General features: G+C 34.0%; 1 protein-coding gene across 1 annotated transcript; it reads left to right on the top strand.

Annotated features, from left to right (window-relative positions):
• The first annotated feature begins 1,073 nt into the window (after positions 1–1,073).
• LOC113325074 (zinc finger MYM-type protein 1-like) lies at positions 1,074–11,303 on the top strand. Its single transcript, XM_026573311.1, has 3 exons — positions 1,074–1,706; positions 2,310–2,379; positions 11,044–11,303. The coding sequence occupies exons 1-3, from the start codon at positions 1,074–1,076 to the stop codon at positions 11,301–11,303; spliced, it is 963 nt and encodes a 320-aa protein (XP_026429096.1).
• The last annotated feature ends 12,363 nt before the right edge of the window (positions 11,304–23,666 follow it).

The raw sequence follows: 23,666 nt of genomic DNA, 5'->3' as shown, positions 1-23,666 counted from the left end.
TGATGATGCCCTATTAAGTGTTTCTATAAAAGGTATTGATGCTGTTTTTTTTTTGCCCTAATTGTATTGCTATGTTTTTATTGTGAATTAACCTGCTGATTACTGATGGGTTTCTCAATTGGTAGTAAATATGATGCTTTGAATTTTTAATTTCATTAAATGATGTTTAATTTTTAGAATCTATGTACGAGAACAAGTGATTATGTGTTACAATTTTTGAAGCTTTTAGTACAATCATATGGATAGACCTTAATGGATGTCAAGGTGTGATTGTGTGTGTGTTCATTCAATATTCATTGATGGTGTTGCTAATTTGTTGCAGGTATGCCTCCACTAAAGAGAAAAAAATTATCAGGATCTCAAAACAGAAAAATATATAAAAAGAGAAATGAGTTAAAACAATCCCTTGCTGGTTCTCTTGATAGATATGTGACTAGAGCTACAAAGCCCACATTGGCAGAAGATTTGAATGTGACTGAAGTGAGTGTGAATGTTGATATTACAGGCATTGGGGAGAATGACAATGTAAATATTGATCAAAAAAATGTCGAGGGAAACTTAAATGAGGTAAATGGTGATAGTGATGATGCCACTGTTGTTGAAAATGTTAATGATATGGTGGGAGATGGTGGGAACATAAGCGAAGCAAATGAGAATATCAATGGTGTGAATATAAACGAAGATGTAAATGACAGTGAAATGGATGCTAATCATAAGGATACAACCGAGGTTAACATGGAAAATTTGCTTGAAGATATTTTTGATCCAAAGAATTGGAGTAAAATTGATCAAAACTTGATTGACTTTTTAGTGGAGAATGGTCCACGAAGAATTGTAGACAATAAGCATTTTTCTACCACTTATTACACCCGCAATATGACGAACAAGGAGACGTAAGATAGGAGGTGGCTTGTCTATTCGATTTCTCTAGACAAGGTATTTTGCTTCTGTTGCAAGTTGTTCGAAAAAATGACACTACAAAATTAGATCACAGTGGATTTACTGACTGGATTAATCTTAGTGGGAGACTTCAGAGACATGAAAGTTCTAATGATCATGGTGAATGTATGAGAATGTGGATTGCTCTAGAATTGGGATTGCAGAAAAGTAAAACGATCGATAAACACGTGCAAGAGCAAATCAACAAAGAGCAACAACGTGTGATAGAAATAATGGATAGTGTAATGGATGGGGTAATGTATCTTGCAAAAAATAGTTTAGCATTTCGTGGTGGAAGTGATAAAATTTATACAAGAAACAATGGTAACTTTTTGAGTTTGATGGAGGTAATTGCGAAACATGATCCGGTGTTAAATATCCATCTACGACGTATTGTTAAGAAGGAAACTCATTATCATTATCTTAGTCATAAGCTTCAAAATGAGCTTATAACCATGGTTGCAGATAAAATTAAGAGCTCGATTGTCGAGAAAATTCGCAATGCTAAGTATTATTCTATTATACTTGATTTTACTCCAGACAGAAGTCATGAGGACCAAATGTATATTGTGGTAAGATGTGTAGATGTTTCTCAAGTTCCAGCAAAAGTAGAAGAATTTTTTCTTGGATTTTTGAATGTGGATGATTCAACAGGTGAATGTCTTTTCTCTGAGCTTGAAGATGTATTGGAAAAACTCATTCTTAACATAGATGATATAAGAGGGCAAGGATATGACAATGGTTCAAACATGAAAGGAAAAGAAAAGGTGTGCAAAACAGTTTGCTCGAGATTAATCCGGGAGCTTTTTACACTCCATGTGGATGTAATAGTCTTAATCGCATGCTTTACGATATGGCTAAATCTTGTGAGAAAGCAGATTCTTTTTTCGGAACCGTCCAATGTATCTATAAATTGTTTGCTGCTTCTACAAAGCGATGGAAGGTTTTCAAAAAGAAGATAGGATCTAAAGGTCTCACCCTTAAGCCATTATCAGATACTAGGTGGGAAAGTCGCGTGGAGAGCGTTAAAGCAATAAAATTCAAGCGCCGCAAATCCAGAAAGCTTTAATTCGCTTGATAAAGAAATCCAAAAGTAGTGAAGAAAAGTCTATTGCTCAGGGAATTCTCAAGAATCACATGAAGGATTTTGAGTTTTTTTCTTGGCATGGTTATTTGATATGATCTTTTATCGGTTGTTAATTCTGTTAGCAAAGCACTACAAGAAAAAGACATGCATATGGGTGATGTTATAGAACACATCAAAATGCTTGTTGAATATTTTAAAGATTACAGAAATAATGGGTTCCAAAAAGCACTAGTTGAAGCTAAAAAAAATTGCAGCTGACATGGGCATTAATCCTAAATTTCAGGAACGACGTGTTAGAAAGCGAAAGAGACATTTCGATGACGATCCTAGCGAGGAGACGGTTTCATTACCAGGTGAGGAAGACTTTCGAAAAAATTACTTTTTATACATAGTAGATTGTGCTTTACGTTAATTTCAGACTAGATTTGAGCAGTTCCAATTACCATTTCCACCGCAGAAAGAAGTTTTTCCAAGTTGAAATTAATCAAGTCTTATCTTCGATCTTCAATATTACAAGAAAGGTTGAATGGCTTGGCTATGATATCTATTGAAATGGCCATAGCCGAAAAAATAGATTATAAGTTGATTATTAGAGAGTTTGCGTCTAAGAATACTCGTAGGGTAAAGACATTAAAAAAAGCTTTGTAAGTTTTCATTGTATTTATTTATATTAGAGACAATTGATGATCTTTATTAGTCGAATTTGTGCCAAAAAAATAATTTAGGGGGCAAAAAAAACGAAGTTCACTTCGGGGAAAAATTTCCCCAAGAACGGTCTGCTTATCTTTAATTATTCAAAGATATTCCTTAATAGCCAAAAGAGAATCCCAGATCAAAATAAATTGAGAATCTTTTAATTAAGGTTTTTAGTTTTTATATACTTTTAATTTCCAGCAATTAAAATGCATATCTTTAGAAAATAAAAATTAGTAATGTGCATTTATTAATTGGAGATTTTATACTGAGATTCATTAATTGCACATGGCATTTCCAAGAATTTTGAAAACCGATTTTGGCTTTATTGCATATCTTTGAGAATATTCGGTTTTGGAAATTCCTTGGTGTCCAAACTTCCTTGTCTATATATGAATACTGAAGTTTGCATTTCTAGCAAACTAATCCTCAGAGCCAGCAAAACTACCTAGTTGTGTTGTTACTGGTGGAGCTGCCTATTCGGAGAGGAAACTACCCTAATTAGGTGAAATCTCTTACGGCCGCTCGGTTTGAAGATTTCTTTGGGATTGAGAAGCTCTATTAGTATCGTTGGTGGGAAACTAGATAATTGCAGTTTATTATTAGTTTTCGATTGATTTGATTGACTAACGGTGGTTGAACTTTGATTACACCTAGTTTGTTTAGGCTTGAAAATCTTCTCTTATGATATAAGATTCACTCAAACTAGATCGAAGTTTCGACGTGGATCTTTAGATTGTTTGTAGATCTAAAGACGTCTTGTGATAATCCATTGTTAACATACTCTGTTCTGTGTGTGATTGATCATAAGAGATTATCAAGTTGTTTGTGTGCAGGTGTTTATTGAAGATCTAAGAAGATTTGAAGATGAATAAGATTTCTGATTTGGGTTCATAATCTTTGGTGTGCACAATACTTGTTTCGGCTGGAAAAAGGATCCAACTATAATCATTTTATCTTTGTGATAGATTTGATTGATTAGTTGAGTAGATCGACATCAATACATTTCTTTGTGATTCAAAGTATTTGCATAATCTTAACAATTACTTTGGTAGTTGTTGAAAAGATAGATAAGGACCTGACAAAGGAGTTTATTGGGATAAACGGAAGAGACTTTTGTCAAAATCATATCACGTTGTTTGAAAAGAGTTCTTACCGGACAGATTTGTTGTTCCTTTACTGTTTGGAATACGAACCAAAAGAATTGTTCCAAGTGCGTGACTTATTACAAGTTGGAGGCGCAGGATACAGATGGAACTAGGTGAACTATGGGTTTAGTTGCTTGGTCTCAACTATACGAAGTTGGTTTAGATTTTGTATAGCGGCTTAATCCTGAGAGTATTCAATTCTGGACAAGGTGCCGGGGTTTTTCTGCATCTGCGGTTTCCTCGTTAATAAAATTCTGCTGTGTCTTTTACTTTTCTATTTCCGCAATTATAATTTTATTATTATAATTAGAAGTAAAATACACAAACGTTAATTCCTATTTACTTGATAGCAATCCTATTGTGTTTGGTTAAGTTCGAACATTTTATCAAGTAAACATACTTCGTTGTTGTATTGTCTCGATCTTGTATCCATAGTCAATCACACAACTTATCTTGTTGTCGTATTGTCTCGATCTCGTATCCATAGACGATCACACGAAGTGTGAACCGATTAGTTGTATTGTCTCGACTCAGTCTATAGACAATCACTTTCGGAGAAAGAACTTATAGGTGCAAAAGTTTTAGATTGAGATATATTTGGGTACCCTCGTCTTTTCAAGGATAATTTTAGAATAGTCTGGAAGTTTATTTTCAGAGTTTTAAAAAGTTAGAAAAGTTTCCTAAAGGTGGTAGATACCTTGGGAAATAAGGTTTTTATATTTTTGTTAAGTTTAGGGTTTGTTTAGAGGGAGTTATCCATATAAGGAGCTCCAAAAACGAAAATTAGTGGACTCTTTTGGTTAATTAAATTTATTTGTTATTGTTAAACTTCGTTTAACTTTATTTATAGTCGGGTTCATTTTGAGGTCTATATAATTATCATATCCATGGTTGTGATTCTTCGGAGTTGCGAGGTATAGATCACTGTTCATAATCGTTATTTCTAAGAATAATTTGAGGCTTGGACAATTTATCATCTCTTTCTTCCTTTCAAATCATATTTTCTTCCCAATTCATGGACTACTAATTATATTTTATATTCCGTTGCGATCTTCTCATCTTTTAAACTCTTCCGATCTTCATTAGTTGGTATTAGAGCAAATTTGATACTAGGGTTGATAAGATGCCACCAATAGTACAAAGAAGTCGTGGTCAAGGTCGAGGTAAAGGAGGTGTTTCATAAGATTTTAATGCATTAATATAACAAATAATATATCGAAGGTATGTTGGTTCGACATAACATTTTGCGTGAAGGAGAACGGGTGAATAAGGTGTTGTTCACTGAAGATTACATTGGCGATGATGGTATTTTTTATGAAGCTCCTGAAAATGATTAATATACTGATAAAGTTGTTCTTGGAGATCAAGGAGAAAATTTTGTGGTGAGAAAAAATTTCCTTACTCCGCTTCAAGAAGATAGTGACATATGTTTCTTTTTCTTACGGTCGAGAGTATGCTAGTTGTTGATTATTGTGATACAAAAATGGTTTCCTATATCTACCCTAACAATGGAGAATTTGATGAATCAACTTGTAAAGATTCGTATTGGGTTTCCACCATACCTCATGCTTCCTTACGGTTCACATATTATATTTTTCGACATCAATTCATGTAAGTTGTTGTTCATACACTTTATCCTTAGTTGCAGATTGTTTAAAAAAAAATCGACTCACAGACTTCTGCGCTAAATGTGCACTAGGAGACTTGAACAAAGCAATTACCAGGACGAGTTATAAGAAAAGAAGAGATAGAGCTAAAATTGGGTTTTTTTTATCCAAAATAACATGCAAACTTTTCATGAAATACTTGGCAGCTTTTAAGATTGGGATTTTTATTTTTATTTTCTTGATATTGGAATCGTCATTCCTTAGAGTTTGATGTTATTTTGTCTCTTTACACTTGGAACCATTCTGATTTCTTGTGGCAGTGATGGTCAAAATTATCCAAGATGCAACAAATATAACAAATGTAACAAGATGCATACATAAGTGAAACTTTTGAAAGCCATTACCACCCTGTGAAAAATAATTAGCAATGACTAATTAAGATTAAAAAAAATTATTTATATCTTATTAGCTAGGATCACCGATGCATACATAAATGTAACATACGTTAAAATTTCATACACGGATGGAGGAGAAATAAGCAAAAGAAGTCTATCATCGATTTCACAGGAAATAGAGGGAAAAAAAAGGAAGGTGCAGTGCTAAACTTGTAAAGATATGTAACACATGAAACATGTATTTATAATTTACCACTACGTCGTGTTTGGTTTTCCTATCAAATCGAGGGACAAACGTGGTTTCGTTGGAAGATACTATTTTGCTCTTCAAAGTTCAAACCTCATCCGACTGACAAAAGAAAAAGACTGGCATAAGTGAAAAACCGATTGAGAAAAAGAGGTTAGAAATAAGAATCATTTTAATCAAAAGAAGAAGATCATCAATCAAAGCAAAGAATTTGTAGATCTCTCGACATCCATTCTTACTCTTCTTCACAAGTACTCTCTCTTTCTCTCTCCCCTTACTCTCTATCAGGTGTATTTTTATCCTTTTCGTCACAATTATAATGTGTTGTTTTGGTTTTCTTTAGGTGGGGATGATGACATAATTCTTTCTCACTAAGAAAGTCAGTGCCATTGTCATACTGTGTTTCTTCTTCTTCACCAACACGATCTATCAAAACACGTTTCTTTGTTTTGCTACCTTTCTTAACAAGGTAGTCAGCAATAGAGTTTGCTTGCCTTAGAGAGGATGCAATGTGCATCCCCAATCGAAGCCGAACCTTATTATACTCATTATCTCATTGCAAATCTCTTGCAACTCCGGACTTAGCTTCTCATCCCTTTTTTTCTTCTATGTTCACGTACGCTACTCTTGTCAAACTGTTGTTGTGGACTCATGGTTAATTCTTTTTCTTTTTTTTTACTTTTGGTTTTTTATTGGGAAAGACATGACATAGAGTTTTCATCAATTCATATGTTTCAAAAAAATTGACAATGTAAGTTCATTGTTTTGATTGTGAATATAATGGTGAATTTGTAATTGATGTTTTCTCTGCAAGATTATTAGAGTTTTGTTAGAATATATTAATATGGAATGTGGCATCTACACTCTTAGCCTAAAAAATCTAGCGTTTGCAGACGTGCGATGCACGTGCACTCCGCTTGTTATATGTTAAAAAAATTATAATAAACATTATCATTATTAGTGTTAATCAATATTACTGTCATTTTGGGTGGTATTATATATATATGGTAATACGAATAAATGTAAGTGTTATTATTAATAAGTTTTTGATTTTGATATCTTATTATTCTTTCATGGCACTCTGAATAATGATGTCTTGATCTTGTATTGAATCATCTTATGCATCCACATACATAATGAGAATTCAGAACTATAGTGTAATCCTTTCCGAACGAGTCACTTCGTACATACGGACCTCGAGTTAGAGTAAAGGATAGAAATTCCTTGTGCCACTTATAAGGACATATTTCCTCAAGTTCAAAAATTAAAACTAAAATTCACATAAGATGATTCCTTGTTTTCAACTATTAAGTTTATATTTGCTATTCAAAGAGGTGTTGGAGCCCATCTTGTTGCTAGGTTACCAACCAATAGCTTTGTTTAACCAAATATAAACTTTTAAAATTCACATTATCTTATCAGTTAAAATGAAATATTTGGATTTGAAAACGAGATTTGATTTGAAGAGTTCATATCATTCAACATAAGATCATCAATAAGATATGATAAAAGGAGAATCAAATAAACAATGGATCAAACTTAATAGTTGAATACAAATTCGAAATGAAAACACACTTCGAAATAGGTTTTTGCTTATCATCGTTACTAGACTGAAGAAGAGAGTAAAGGGAGTAACGCGATAAAGAAAAAAAGATATATTGCACGTCGCTTTTACATATTATGCATGGCTACAGAAATATTAGCACACTATCTAACATAAAGAAAAATTAGAACAAGAAAACAGACATTTATAAAAATTAGTGAATTATTTATTTAAAAACCGAGACAAGCATACAATTTACATAAGTATTTAGTTTAAAAAAAACGCTACCATAAAGAAATATTCACAAAGTTTAGCATCCAGATTAAAATTTTATTTTGTTAAGTGGCAAATACAATGAACGGGAATGAAAAAAATGATTAATGGATCGACAAAAGGGAATACAAAAAAAATAAATGTAAAACCTAATACCACGGATCTGATCAGTTTGTTTAGGGTTAACATGGGCCTTATTAAGTTGAACATCAAGCAAATCAGATGATTTGTACTTTCATATAAACTTTCCTCCAAAATGCAACCAAGGAACAAAGAGAAATATAAGAGATAGAAAGTCCAATGGTAAGGTTGACCTAGAGACTTGTTAGAGTTAAGATGAGCATACAATTTACCGAAGTATTTAGTCAAACAACAATGTGTCATAAAGAATTATTCACGAAATATAACATCCAGATTAAAATAAATATTTATTTGTTGAAAAACAGATACAATAAACTAAGATGTATATAGAGGGTCTTGTTAACTTGTGCACAGAAGGGTATTAATGACTTTTTTAATCTTTGTTTTCAATTGAATACTAAACATCTCGGTAAATTATGTTTATGTTGAAAATTAAAAGAAAAGGAAAAACCAATTTTCGTGAATACTCCTTTGGTTTTTATATTAGTAAAATAACTTTATCGTTAATATCGATGAAGAAGAAAAATTATTTATCTCCTTCCTCTGTAATCTGTTCCTTTGATTTTTCTCTAATCAGTTATTTCCATAATTGCTAAGTAAAATTAAAACATAGATACAACTTATATAAGTTTTAGGTTTGGTAATTGGATTTGTTTTCATGGGAGTAAATTGGGTTTGGGTTTTCTTCAAATTGGGATCAAAACTCAACTAATCTGAACTTATAAAAGATTTCTTTGTTGTTATTGATATTGGTTGTAAAACTATAATATCTTTGTTGTTATTCGACTAATTAAACCCAATTGTTTTAATCATGTGACCTATCATGATCTGATTAATTTCAAGAAGTTGTGAATCTTGAAATCATTTGTTAAAGAACCATCTTTATCCGTTGGTTCTGGCGGATTGAAGAAAATGGAGATGATGGTGTGATTATGAGATAACAAGATGAGGTGGTCAGTTAAACCCGAAGAAATAACAAGTTTCATATAATTATGTTAAATGATTTGTAATATAAGGGAAAAACATGAACATCTGTTTTTTTGGATATAGAGTTTGCTTACTCGAGAATTGCAGTAATTCTCACGAACATTTACAAAAAAAAAAGTAGTAATATTTAATGGCTCAAACCCATAGATATATACATATAATTTTTTTATGTAACATAAACTTTATGAAAACTAAGAAGTTAAGCTAGGAGATATGTTACTCATATCCTCCATCACTTGGTTACATATAAGATCAAGGTATCCCCTCCATAACTCATCAATCTTATACTTTCTAGAATGTTCTGCTAGCAATTGTACACTTGTCTATTACACTCTCTAATAACATGCTTCACTTTTTACTTCAAACTCAAAAATAAACTTAACTAGTCAAAGTTGTTGCCCGCTCTATATGCATCTCCTCAAGCCTGTGATGTACCCTAGTAAAGTAATGCTTTTTGCTCTGAAGTTTACCATTAGGAAACTGTGCGTCCCTTATGATGTTCCATTTAAAAAGACATGCTTTACCTCGAACTTACGAGATACACTGCATCAGCTCGACATTATGATACTGCGGTATTATTATGCTTGTTTTCCAAGAGTTGAAACATTTACTAGTCTTGGTTACCCGTGGAAGCATTATGATACGAAAGCACCGGTATTGTTGTCGGTTTGAAGTGGCGCAACATATTCTGTTGGAAGTTAAACAAAGATATGGCGTTTTGGTTCTAGAGAGTTCTATTTAGAGATTGTTTTATGTTAGAAAGTGTGCTTTATTTAGAGTTTGTTTTTATTTGGAAATTACTTTGAGTGATCGTTAAGTTTGTGAGACTTTAAGTAGGCTATTGAGCCATAAGAATTGTACACCAAACTGATTATCAATGTAGTCTTTTAATTGCTTCCGCGTGTGCTCTCCTCTCTCTTGCTCGATCCTACATTTGGTATCAGAGCAAGGTGAAAGGAAGGGAGAGGAGAAGGAGATAGAGTTAGAGAAGATTCATAAGTGTTTTTCGGTGTTAGAGAATTATTTCGTTAAAAGAGAAGTTTCTGCGCAAAGTTGTAATGAGTTAAAAAAAAAGATGATGTCTTTAAAGCAAGGTCACTGTTCCGTGATTTGTTTCCTACCAAAAAAAAATTGTTCGTGTGGTATGTGAAGCATGTTGACACAGGAGTTCAGAGAAGAAAGTTAGTTGATGCGATGGTTCTAAGATAAACAAGGAAACTAGGTCAACCTCGATGACAAGGTTAACATCGAGATGTTAAGGTTTAGAATCTAAAGAAAGAAGAACAGTTAGCGGATAGTTGTTGTCGGGTTTGTTTGATTGGTCGTGAAGATTAGTTTGCTTTAGAATTCAGGAAAGCAAGAAATTTGGACGGAAAAGAAAAGATGGTGACAGCGATATTGTGAAAGAAAGCTTGTTGTGATTGAAGCTGTAGTCTGTGAGAAGTTTGGGTATGATCGATGAACAGTGCTATGATGATGTTTGAGTTTACAGAGTCGGTGAGAGTATAAAGGAAAAAGTTTTTACGGTAGAAAATTCAACCGTAGTGTTTTACAGGATTGAATAGTCTTGACAGAAACAAAGAAGATTGTTGGTTGTTGTTCATGATTGCTGACATGTGCTAATGTTGTTTCGATGAAGAATAAAGGTGGAAAATCAGGGACTCGAGCAGGTGGTGAAGATGGAGTTGTTTCCGTACAGATAAAGATGGAGATATTTTCGTTGGAATTTAGTGAAAACTAACAGGACTGAGAGTCAAGCTTGTTCACGGCAACGTTAGGGTTTCACGACCTAATAAAAGAAAGGTGAGAACCAGTATTGTTGTTGGGCGTAAAAAAAATGTAGTTATTGAAAGTTAGTGACAATATAGGTGTTACAAAAAACAATCACAGTTACAGAATTGTTAAAGAAGAGTTGTTACAGAAGGATGTCACAGTTATTAACAGAAGCGTTACAAAAGATTGTAACAGAATAAAATGTCACAGTTTGTGACAATAAGCCAACAATTTCACTAACTAAGAATCTTGTGCTTCATGGAAGAAGTAAACACATTGATATTAAGTATCATTACATCAGAGAGCTTGTCAGTAACAAGGAGATAGATGTGGAGTTTGTTGAAAGTGAAGAGCAAGTGGCTGATATTTTCACCAAGTCTTTGAAGGCTAATACTTTCATTTACTTGCGTGGAAAATTGGGAATGATTAGCAAAGAGTATCTTGTTTTAAGGGAGGATGTTGAAGAATAAACCAAGATACTATGAACAATATAGAAGGGATCAACTGTGAGAGTTGATACGGTCAGAGTGGATCAACATGCGTTGTTGATGCAGTATGAAGAAAACAGTGTGGATCAACTATGAGAGTTGACTGAGTATGGTTGGATCAACTGGTACAGTTTATATGAAGTGAATGGATCAACAAGTGTTATTGACGCATGGTACGATATTTAGAAGTTTCTTATTCTCAAAGACTTGAAAGTATTAGCCTTCAAAGACTTGGTGAAAATATCAACCACTTGCTCTTCACTTTCAACAAACTCCATAGCTATCTCCTTGTTACTGACAAGCTCTCTGATGTAATGATACTTAATATTAATGTCTTTACTTCTTCCATGAAGCACATGATTCTTAGTTAGTAAAATTGTCGACTTATTATCACAAATTATTGTTGTTGGTATCTTCTGTTCTTGAAACAATGACTTCAACATCATACTTAACCATACAGCTTGTGTAACACAATTGCTAGCAACTATATACTCATCTTCTGTTGTAGATAATGCAACAACTTATTTCTTCTTAGATGACCAAGAGAAGAATCATGTTCCTAACTGAAATCCATAACCAGATGTGCTCTTTCTTCCATCTGTATCTCCAGCCCAATCACTATCAGTAAAACCAACTAACTTTGGATCTTCTGAGACAGTATAAAAGATTCCCATGCCTGTTATTCCTTTTACATACTTCAGAATACGTTTTGCAGCTTGTAAATGTGATTGTCTAGGATCTTCCATAAACCTACTAACCAACCCAACTGCACACATGATATCAGGCCTTGTAGCAGTCAAATATCTTAAACATCCAACAAGACCTTTAAAATCTGTTGAATTCACAAGCTCTCCCGATACATCTTTTGTCAACTTCAGTCTTTCTTCTACTGGTGTTAAAATTGGATTATAATTATCCATCTTGAAACGCTTCAAAATTCCTTCAACATACCTTTGTTGATTAATAAAAATTCCTTTTTCAGTTTGTTGTTGAACTTCAATACCCAGAAAATATGACATCAAACCAAGATCTGTCATCTCAAACTCCTTCACCATATCCTCCCTGAATTCTTTGATCATCTCAGAACTATTTCCATTAAATATGAGATCATCCACATATAAACACACTACAATATAATTGCCAAGACCATCATCTTTCAAATACAAAGTATGCTCATGTGGACATCTTGTAAAACCTTTCTTGAGAAAATAAGAATCTATTCTTTTATACCAAGCTCTTGGTGCTTGTTTCAAACCATACAAAGTTTTGTTTAGCTTGTATACTTCATTCTCCTTACCCTCCATAATGTAGCCAGCTGGTTTCTCTACATAAACTTCTTCTTCCAATACTCCATTCAAGAATACTGACTTCACATCCATCTGAAATATCTTTCAGTACTTTTGTGCAGCTGGTTGATCATCCTTATTGTATCAAGTCTTGCAACTGGTGCAAATACTTCTGAATAATCGACTCCTTGTCTCTGTCTATAACCCTTAGCAACTAACCTTGCTTCCAGTCTTTGTATTTCACCATTTGACTCGTATTTTTTTTGTAAACCCACTTAACACCAATAGGCTTCTTACCTGGTGGAAGTGTTGTTAATTCCCAAGTATTATTCTTTTCTATTGATTCCAATTCTTCATTCATGGCTTGAACACAACCTTGTTCTTTAGAAGCTTCTTCATAAGATACAGGATCACAATCTCCAAACAATGCAAAGTTCACTACATCATCATCATCTTCATCATCTCTTGTTAAAACATAATTATTCAACCTAGAAGGTATGATATATTTTCTTCTTGGTCTTGTATTTTCTTGTTGTGTTATTGCTTCAATTCTTGCTTCTTCATGTTGTTCTTCAACATTGTCTTGAGCTTGTACTTCTTCTTCAACTACAATTGGAACTGTTCTGACAGCAGTATGTGGATCAACATTCCTTGTTGATGCATTATTATTGAATCAACATTCATTTTTGATCCATTATTCCTGTTCCATTTTGAATCTTCATCAAAGATCACATCTCTACTTGTAAATACTTTTCCTGCTTCTGGGTTGTATAATTTATATCCTTTGGTCACTGAACTATAACCAACAAGGATACACTTCTCACTCTTGTCATACAATTTCTTTCTTAGTTCTTTGGGTACATGTGCATATGCAATACTCCCAAAAATTCTCAGATGTCTTACACTTGGTCTTACACTTCTCCAAGCTTCTTCTGGTGTTATGTTGTTCAAACTACTTGTATGACATCTGTTGAGTAAGTAAACTGTTGTGTCAACTGCATATCCCCATAAATTCTTTGGTAGATCTTTTGTTCTTCTTATAGTTCTTGCCATCTCCATTATAGTTCTATTGTTTCTTTCTGCAACTCCATTTTTTGTGGTGTATATCTTGCAGTTAATTGATGTTGAATGACATGCTCTTCCATAAACTTGTCAACAACAATATACTCTTTTCCTCTATCAGTTCTTAAGATCTTGATACTCTTACCAATTTGTTTCTCAGCATAAGCTTTGAAACTTCTAAAAGCTTGAAATGCATCACTCTTTTGTCTAAGCAAATAAACCCATGCCTTTCTACTAAAATCATCAATGAAATTTATAAAATAATTATTACCTCCATGTGAAGTTACTTCAATAGGACCACACAGATCACTATGAACAATCTTCAATTGTTGATCAGATCTTCTGGCTTTGTTGACTGGGAATGGATCTCTGTGCTGCTTGCTAAAGATGCAATTTTCACATCTTGATTCTGGTACCTCAATAAAGGGTAATCCTGACACCATCTCCTTCTTTGCTAGAGTTTGCAAACTGTTAAAGTTCACATGTCCCATCCTCTTATGCCATAACCAAGAATCATCATGAACACTGCTACTGTAACAACTTTCCTTTTGATGTTGAATACTCAATGGAAATAACCTGTTCTTGGTCATCTGAACTTTATCTATCAACCTTCTTCTTCTATCTTCGATGAAGCATAAACCATTATAAATATTCATAGAGTATCATATTTCAGACAACTACCCAATACTCAGTAAATTTTGATGTAAACCTGGAACATAAAATACATCCATGATATATGCTTTTGAATCATTCTTAAGAACAATTCCAATTCTTCCTTTTCCCATAACTGGAATTGTAGAATTGTTACCAAACTTTACTGTTGATCTAACAGACTCATCAAGCTTATCAAATAAATCTTTTCTTCCACACATATGATTTCTACAGCCAGTATCTAAATACCACTTAAGTTGTGGTTGTTCTTTTGCTGTGTGACATGCAAGTAGCATGTTTTCATCCTTCTTTTCTTCTTCTTCTTCTTGACTTTCTGCAATATTAGCTTTGAAATTTGCTTTGTAATTATTAGCAACTGTCTTTCTTGGTTTTGGACACTCAGTAGCAATATGTCCAAAATCTCCACAATTATAATACTGTATTTTTGATCTATCAAATGGATTCATATAACTTCCATTATTTGATCTCCCTCCATTATTGTATCCTCCTTGAAAACCTCCAGCATTGGATTTTCCTTGGTTATTTCTCCAGTTAACTTGACTCTGAAGTGCCTCTTCAACTTGTTTTGCAGCAATTGTTTTCTCTTGTAATCTTTGTTCATAAGCTTGTAATGAACCCAACAACTCATTAAGATTCATAGTTGCAACTGTGTTGCATTCTTCTATGGCAGTAACCTTTGATTCAAACTTCTCAGACAAACTTCTTAAAATCTTCTCTACAATGGATGAATCTTCTATAGTATCACCATTGGCCTTCATCTCATTGACAAGATTCAATGTCTTTGAGAAAAAATATGAAATTGTTTCAGTTGTCTCCATCTGCAACAGTTCATATTTTCTTTTCAAAGTTTGTAACCTAACCTTCTTGACCTTGTCAGATCCTGTGTGATAGCTTATTAATCCATCCCATGCTCTTTTCACATCTTTGATGTAGATAACTATATCCATGAGAGATTAATGAATTCCTTGATGAAGAATATAGGTAGCTTTAGAATTCTTCTTTCTGTTTTTAGTTAATAGAGTTAGTGCAGCTCCTTCAACTACAGCTCCTTCTGCTGGTTCTGCATAACCATCTTTCACGATATCCCATACCTCTTGGTATATAAAAATATTCTCCATCTGCAACCTCCAGTGTTCAAAGTTAAAAGGCGGGGGTCTAACAACACCACCCAATATTTCGCTTAGCAATCTGTATGGACTAACTCTGAAACACTTTCTAGAGAATCAACTAGACAGTCAGAATCAATCTAGGTAAAAGTATCTCTAGGAGTTAATATCTCTCTCTTGTTTTGATTCACTCAAGCTAATAGAAATCAGCGAGTCTATAATCAAACACAAGGAATAACTTGGAGGGTACCAAAGGCCAATGTCCAAGGATCAATAAATATCAATCAACAACCAAAGGTCGTATTTCCAATTGATTGATTCAAACGCACAACCTATATTATTTCAATTATGTAAACAAATATAATGCGGAAATAGAAATAACACAGACGCCAGAATTTTGTTACCAAGGAAACCGCAAATGCAGAAAAACCTCGGGACCTAGTCCAGATTGAATACACACTGTATTAAGCCGCTAAAGACACTAGCCTACTCTAAGCTAACTTCAAACTGGACTATAGTTGAACCCCAATCAGTCTCCACTGATCCAAGGTACATTTGTACTCCCTACGCCTATGATCCCAGCAGGATACTGCGCACTTGATTCCCTTAGATGATCTCACCCACAACTAAGAATTGCTACGACCCAAAATCGCAGGCTTTAACAATAAACAAATATGTCTCACACAGACAAGTCTATCAAAGGATCAATCTGTCTCCCACGGAAAAACCCTAAAAGTTTTTGTTCCGTCTTTAGATAATAATCAAGGTGAACAGGAACCAATTGATAATCTGGTCTTGTATTCCCGAAGAACATCCTAGATTAATCAATCATCTCACAACAATCTTAATCGTATGGTAGCGAAACAAGATGTCGTGGAATCACAAACGATGAGACGAAGGTGTTTGTGATTACTTTTTATATCTTGCCTATCGGAGAACTCTCACGATCTCAAGCCAATCAATATGACTGTACCATTACGATAGAAGATGCAAGATAAGATCACACAACTACGATAAGAGTAGTATCGGTCTGGCTTCATAATCCCAATGAAGTTTTTAAGTCATTAACCTGGTTTTAGAAGAAGTAAACCAAAGGTTAAAGGAGAAACGAATCTAGCACACAAACTAGTATCACACGTAAGGTTTGGGGATTAGTTTTTCACAATACTAGATGTCTCCTTTATATAGCCTTTCAAATCAGGGTTTTGCCTTAGTTACAAAGCAATCAATATTCACCGTTAGATGAAAACCTGATTTTGATTCTAGCTAATATTTCTCAACTGTTACATCGAAAACTTAGCTTGTCATACACAAACGACTGTACGCTTCTAGGTTTATTAACCGTACCCAAACGTATACATTGTTGGTTCAACAATAGTCTACCCAAAGAGGTTAACTATATAGCGTTTCATACCAGCCATGTTCTTCTTCACCATAACTAGTTCAATTGACTCAAATGAACTAGTTAAGAGAGTTGTTCAATTGCAAGGAAATCTTATGTAACTACACAAGACACAATTGAAGCAAAGATGATTTGATTCACTCGAATCGGCTCATGAACTTTAATAGCCACGGTTTGCAAATGCATTTCTTAGTCTTTTAAGATTAAGTTCAAGAATCATCTTTAGATATATAACCTTCTCAAGTTCGCAGACTAGGTTCGCGGACTTAAGACACCGGATAGAGTTTACAAACTCCAGCAGAAATATTCGGGTTCGAGAACTACGCCGGTTCGCGGACTGGGTTCGTGGACTGGGTTCGTGGACTGGTTTCGCGCAAGTAGTTTGTTAACTCCAGCAGAAATTCTCGAGTTTGAGAACTTCGGCAGTTCGCGGACTGAGTTCGTGGACTTGGCACTTGCTATACTTCCGGTTCTCTTGATCAACAAAGTTCGAAAACTTCGGTTCAAGGAATCCATTGGTTATGTAATCTAAACTCTCATTCCAATCATTGAAACATTCTTAGAGGACGTTATATAGTTGTTACACTATTTCTCGTCAAAGCAATTTTCAAAGTGATTGAAACATTGATGACTTTCGTCACTATGTAAAGATAAACTTGGTCGAAGCGAAGAGCTTACCAATACATATTTCGAGATATAGATAGGCGAGGTATACTCGGCTCGAAATACCAAATGTGTATGATCTAGTTTATATGTATAGCATACGACTTTTGTCTCAAAGAGTAGGAGATAGAATAGATAGACTTCTGAGTGACATATAAATTTAAGTCTCCACATACCTTTTTGTCGAGAAGTTCCACCGGTTCCTTGAGTAGATATTCTTCTTGTATGATGAATCGCCATGAAGTCCTTGAGCTCAACTACACTTATTATCCTAGTCCAAGACTTAGCTATAAGAGACTAGAAATCAAGACTTATAGTTTTGATCACTAACATTGACAAACATGCTTGAGATAGCAACGCATGCGAATTTGACCGAGCAGTGCTCTAACACAAAGTTTTTTTCTTCAAACATAGGTACCTTAATTGAACTTAACTCATAATTTTTTTTTTAACTCAACAACTCATACCCACAACCCTAGAACCTGATACCAGTGCTCTGATACCAGATGTAGAAAATATGATATCAAAGACTTAATGAAAAACTTAACACAAGAATAACTCAAGCAAACTCTCTTCAATGGATATATTTCGACTCATGGCTCAACAACCTATTTATATGATTAACAAACTTGACTCTCAAGCAAAAAGACTTTCCTAACAGAATCAAACTCTAACAAAGAAATGTCTAGACAATTCTTAACAGGAAGCGTGACGATAGGTTGAACAGAATGTGTCAGTCTTAACAGGCGTGGCTGAAAGAATTTTTTTGTGAAGGTAAAGAAGCTTAGGGTGAGCGGTGGATTCAAATGGTTAAGTAATGGATTAGAAATAGACGCAATAGGATCAAAGTTGGTATTGCAGTTATAGGATTGGTACAGTTTGATTGAGGATCAAAGCTGGTATTGCAGTCAGGAGGACTGGTACAGTTTGATGGAGGTCAATGCTGGTATTGTAGTTAATAGAGCACAACGAGGTGTTTCTAGCTTGTTAAAGATTTGTTAATGATGAAGGAATTCTGGAATGAGAAAAGACAAGAAAGTGTTAACGTTTATCAATGGAAGAAGAGGAATGGAAAATGAGAAAAGACAAGGACGTGAAAATGTCGATCAATGGAAGAAGAGGGTTACGGAATTCTCGTTGAATTATATCTTGGTTTAAGGGAGGATGTTGGAAGTTAAACCAAGATATGGTGTTTTGGTTCTAGAGAGTTTTAGAAGAGTTCTATTTAGAGTTTTTTTTTATGTTAGGAAAGTGTGCTTTATTTAGAGTTTGTTTTTATTAGGAAATTACTTTGAGTGATCGTCAAGTTTTGTGAGACTATAAGTAGGCTATTGATCCATAAGATTTGTACACCAAACTGATTATCAATATAGTCTTTTAATTGCTTCCGCCTGTGCTCTCCTCTCTCTTGCTCGATCCTACATATTTCTATGCTTACCGAGGATGCATCATCTATCAGGCATAATGTTTTGTAAAAGAGGTGGATCTCAATACATGGCCAACAACTCCTAAATTTATATAGCCTATGTTTTTAGTTCCAGACACAACTAGGGCATATGTAATACTTGCAAATCTGTGGCGTATGCCAAACGATGCAACAGTAACAAAAAAAAAACAACAACTAATAACGTGGTTAAGAAGAGAGCTAGAATTGAAAAAGCAGAAATGGCATTTGTACAAATATGATGTTTAATAACAATAATCAATTTGGCGAAATTTTCCGATCCGTCACAGGATGCATCACTAGTACCAGGTGCGGATCAAAGATCCAAGATGATGGCATAGTTGTACTAAATGACATATCCCAAAGCACGAAACACAAGTTCAAGTTTACACTTGATATCGTTCAGTGACGCATCATAGAATACTAGATTTTGTGCCCCTGCGGACCCGAAAATCAACCACCATTTTTTTCTTTTAACCATATTTTTGGTTTGGTTTGGTGTGGTATGGCTTCGCCTCACCTAGTCTCGATGTATACTTAGGATTTTTGATTTGGTGTGGCTCGGCTTCGCCTCGCCCCTTCCCGATGTATTTCTGGTTTGGTGTTGTGCGGCTTCGCCTCGTCCCATTGAAATGCAATTTTTACTTGGTGTGGCTCGGCTTCGCCTCGCCCCGTCGCTAAGGATTTTTGATTTGGTGGCTCGGCTTCGCCTCGCCCTGTCCCAATGCATTTTTTGATTTGGTGTCGCGTGGTTTCGTCTTGCCCAATCCTGATATATATTTTATTTTCTTGTCGCGTGGCTTTGGTGCAGGAAACCTGGAATTTTGTGTGGCAGGGAAATGTGCTAGATAAATACATTAAGAAAAGTTAAAACATACTCCCAAAGTTAATGATAGAACGATGTCACCCTACAAACCGTATTCATTTTTGATCATATAGAACATGCCAAAGTTATAACATACTCCCACTTTTGATCTTCATCCCACTTTTGAAATTTCTTCCGCTTCATCATCAAATTGCCTACTAAGTTACACTAAGTTACTAAGATATGGTATCATCGCAATTCAAAAAATCATTACAATCGACAACTATTAATCCCAATATATGATCCGTCGAAAAGAAACAAATATGTATTATTATAATTGAAGTGTCAATCTACATAATTATACAATTGTAGTTTTTTCTTCTGATCACATCATGAAAGAAATAACTCAATGGATAAACTAAGACAATTTTCTGTTAATTAGTTTCCCCATGTCTTCTATATACCTCATAAAAGAGATCAGACATCAAATTTGACTACGCTGAGACAAACCTGAAGTACATAACTGTGTGCACCATTACCACATCAAAATTGATCACTCCTATAGAAACCTAAAGTACAAATAATCATATGCACCATAACGGTATCAGCGCGTAGAAAACTGAGGTAAGAGATGAAAACTGACATGTTGACCAAGAAGGCTTCTCCGTAAGCTAGTCCATTTCTTCTCATGCTTTAGAATATCCACTCTCAAACTTTGGGAGCTAGATGAAGACCGATCAGCCAAGTTTCTTCATCCTACAAGATTGCACCTACAATTAACTTTTGCAGATGGTCATCTAATCTACGAATTGAACTCTACTGTGAAAAAAAATCAAGTATACTCATTTGTACGTCAATAGTTCTATTGGATTATATTCAGAAGCAAGCAGAAATGTAAATGCATTATATAACTCACCAGCTCAGACCCTCAGTCCCCATCGAACTCATAATTTTACATTTAATCCTACTCTTTTTACCAGCTGGTCCAAGAACTTGGATACTAACAATAAGCTAGAAAAGTAAAAAAAAAAATACCTTTAGTATTGGAGAAAAATCAATGAGGTGAAGTTAAGAGTTAAATACCATTCACAACAATCCTTTCACCAAGCAAGAATTCCACCTGTATAGGCTCATAAAGTAAGTCTTTGGTATAGTTGTTTGAAATTACAGGCAATTCAAAACATTCGATTAGTTGATTTCTTTATCTTATAAAAAAACATACACTGTTATAATGAACTAACATCCAAAATGTATGTCATGTTTTAAATCGAAACAGAACAACTTAACAAAATTATATAGAAATTTTATTGATCCAATTTTATCAATTACATGGGATTTGTAATTGTTTATTTCGTTTTTATAGTCTAACTCAATTCGCCCCACAATTTTGTAATATTATTACAATGAATAGAACCTACAACTTCTCAGTAAGCTAAATTAAACTATATGCATTGATTTGTTCTTCACTATTTGTTTTCTTCCAATTGTTGATGTTTCATTCTTCGTTCCTAATATATCTTCCAGTTCACTACCAAGTTGCACGTTGAAAGACAATATAATGATTCTCACATATCAAACAAAAAAAACAGTATCATGAGCCAATTTTAAAAAATAAAACAAACTCATTAAATAAATGGTTAGCATTATCACCTTCTTCTTTTCTCAATGGGTTAGTGTTATCACCTTAGCTTTCCCTACAATAGTATTCAAATCTGCAAGAGCAGCACATACATACAAAATGTTTCACATTAATGTTCAAATGACTTTAGAAACCATGCTAACTAAAAACCACTGATAAAGAAATATATGGAGTACACCACTTACGGATGATTAGTATGTTAGGAACTTGAACAGGTGATATTGATCTGAGTTATTTCAATTATTATCTATAACAAATAACTTTAGAAGTCCTTCCGAAAGGTTTTTGTCTAGCTCTCTTGAACTTGAATGGGCTTTAAACATAGCTTACAGTATTAACTAATTATCCTATAATAGAAAAAGCATAATTACAATAGGAGTAAAATTATCCTAATTACAATAGCTTACATTATTAACTAATTATCCTATATTTATAAAATTATGCACATGATTACTCCATAGAACCAAAAAATAAAAATAGTGTCGGCTTACCATAGACATTTGAGGTGCTCCTTTTTTTTTTGCCTCCTCAAAAAAGCTTATAGGTATCCAATACCGAACTCCTTCTCAAGCTTTTTCATCCTACGCATTATACAAAAGAAGATTCTTAACACCATGAACAAAACATTCCAGGTCTGTAAATTCAAGCTATTTTATTTAGTTTTCTATTTGATGCTTACTATTGAGACAGTGGTGAAACAAAATCAAAGGACAATCATCATTACCACAGTCAGGTGTACTGAAATCCTTGGAATTTTCTAATATTATTTTCTATTTAGTTTCCAGTGCTCTCATGTAACCTAAAAAGCAATCTTAATCGTAATCAGTATTCAATAAAATCCTGGTCCAGTGTGCTCTCATGTAACCAATACCTATTCTCTTTCAAGGGTATCGGGATTTAAATATATAAGTAATCCATTAAGGTAGCCTATAAAGCATATGCATAACTCTGGAGGTTGTGAACTGGGAATTTAGGCCTTAAATCAAATGACAATCATCATTACCACAGTCAGGTGTACTTCACTCCTTGGAATTTTCTAATATTATTTTCTATTTAGTTTTCAGTGCTCTCATGTAACCTAAAAAGCAATCTTAATCGTAATTAGTATTCAATAAAATCCTGGTCCAGTGTGCTATCATGTAACCAATACCTATACTCTTTCAAGGGTCTCGGGATTTAAATATATAAATAATCCATGAAGGTAGCCTATAAAGCATATGCATAACTTTGGAGGTTGTGAACTGGGCATTTAGGCCTTAATTACTCCGAACAAATTCAAAGTAAAAATATTCAACAAATTCTTAGCAGTCTTCAACTGTTCCAATCAACTTAACAAACTCTTAGAAATTCTATTTCTATTTCATCTATTCTGGCTTAACTCAAACAAATAAATCAAAAAAGTTAGGGCATCAAATACGTAAAAGTGGGAACTTTTTACTGAATGCAAAAATTCAACTATGATGCATAGTTATAAGTATTATAACTAACATCCAAAACAACAACATAACAGTAAATGCATTCCAACTAATATACACACCACAAATCACTTAGCTTGAATTGTAACAATGAAATACGTCAACTTAAAAAATTAGGAAGAAAGTCAAAGATTACCATTGTTGCAATCTCCATTGCACCCTTAAAGCTTCAGATTTTTTCTAAGCACTCTGAGGCGATTATGAAGAACCCTGGAACCTAACCTGCAAAGTCAAAAAAAAAAAAAAAAAATGATCAGAAAATTAAGAAACAGGCGTCACTGATCCAAGAAAGTATTCTCTGTACAAAATCAAAAAAAGGTAGAGTTTAATACAAATATGAAACCATACAAATATGAAACCAAAGTAATACTACAAACAACATAAACGACCATAATTGTATATCATGTCAAAAATCAAATAAACTCATGTTTAATGAACCAAGAACTACTACACTACAAAAAATTGATTACTTAAATCCACCTCAATTTCCTTCACTCCCGAGTCCTAACTAATAAAAAGAAAGAACACGCCCACCAATTTACACAATATCAAGAAAGAAACATCACCAGTACAAATTGGTTGCAATCCGACCAAGCTATGCAAGGTTATAAATTGGCTGCATTGATTGGTTACCTGAAACCAACATAAATAAGGTTTATCACAGTTGATTTGGGTTATTGATACATTGAACAAAATAAACAATCATCAAAAACATCCATTATTAGGGTTCACACCTACATGATAAACCTCGAGTGCAATAGTTTCGAGAGAGTCGAGCATCAACCGAAAAA

This window comes from Papaver somniferum, chromosome 11, assembly GCF_003573695.1.
Source record: "Papaver somniferum cultivar HN1 chromosome 11, ASM357369v1, whole genome shotgun sequence".
NCBI classification, from domain to species: Eukaryota; Viridiplantae; Streptophyta; class Magnoliopsida; order Ranunculales; family Papaveraceae; genus Papaver; species Papaver somniferum.
This window is presented reverse-complemented; position numbering and strand designations above follow the sequence as displayed.

Coding starts and splice junctions, on each gene's coding strand:
- LOC113325074 (XM_026573311.1), top strand. CDS start 1,074: ATGTGGATTGCTCTAGAATTGGGATTGCAGAAAAGTAAAACGATCGAT. Junction 1,707..2,309: donor ACATGAAAGGAAAAGAAAAG/GTGTGCAAAACA, acceptor CCTAAATTTCAG/GAACGACGTGTTAGAAAGCG. Junction 2,380..11,043: donor GGAGACGGTTTCATTACCAG/GTGAGGAAGACT, acceptor AAAATGTCACAG/TTTGTGACAATAAGCCAACA.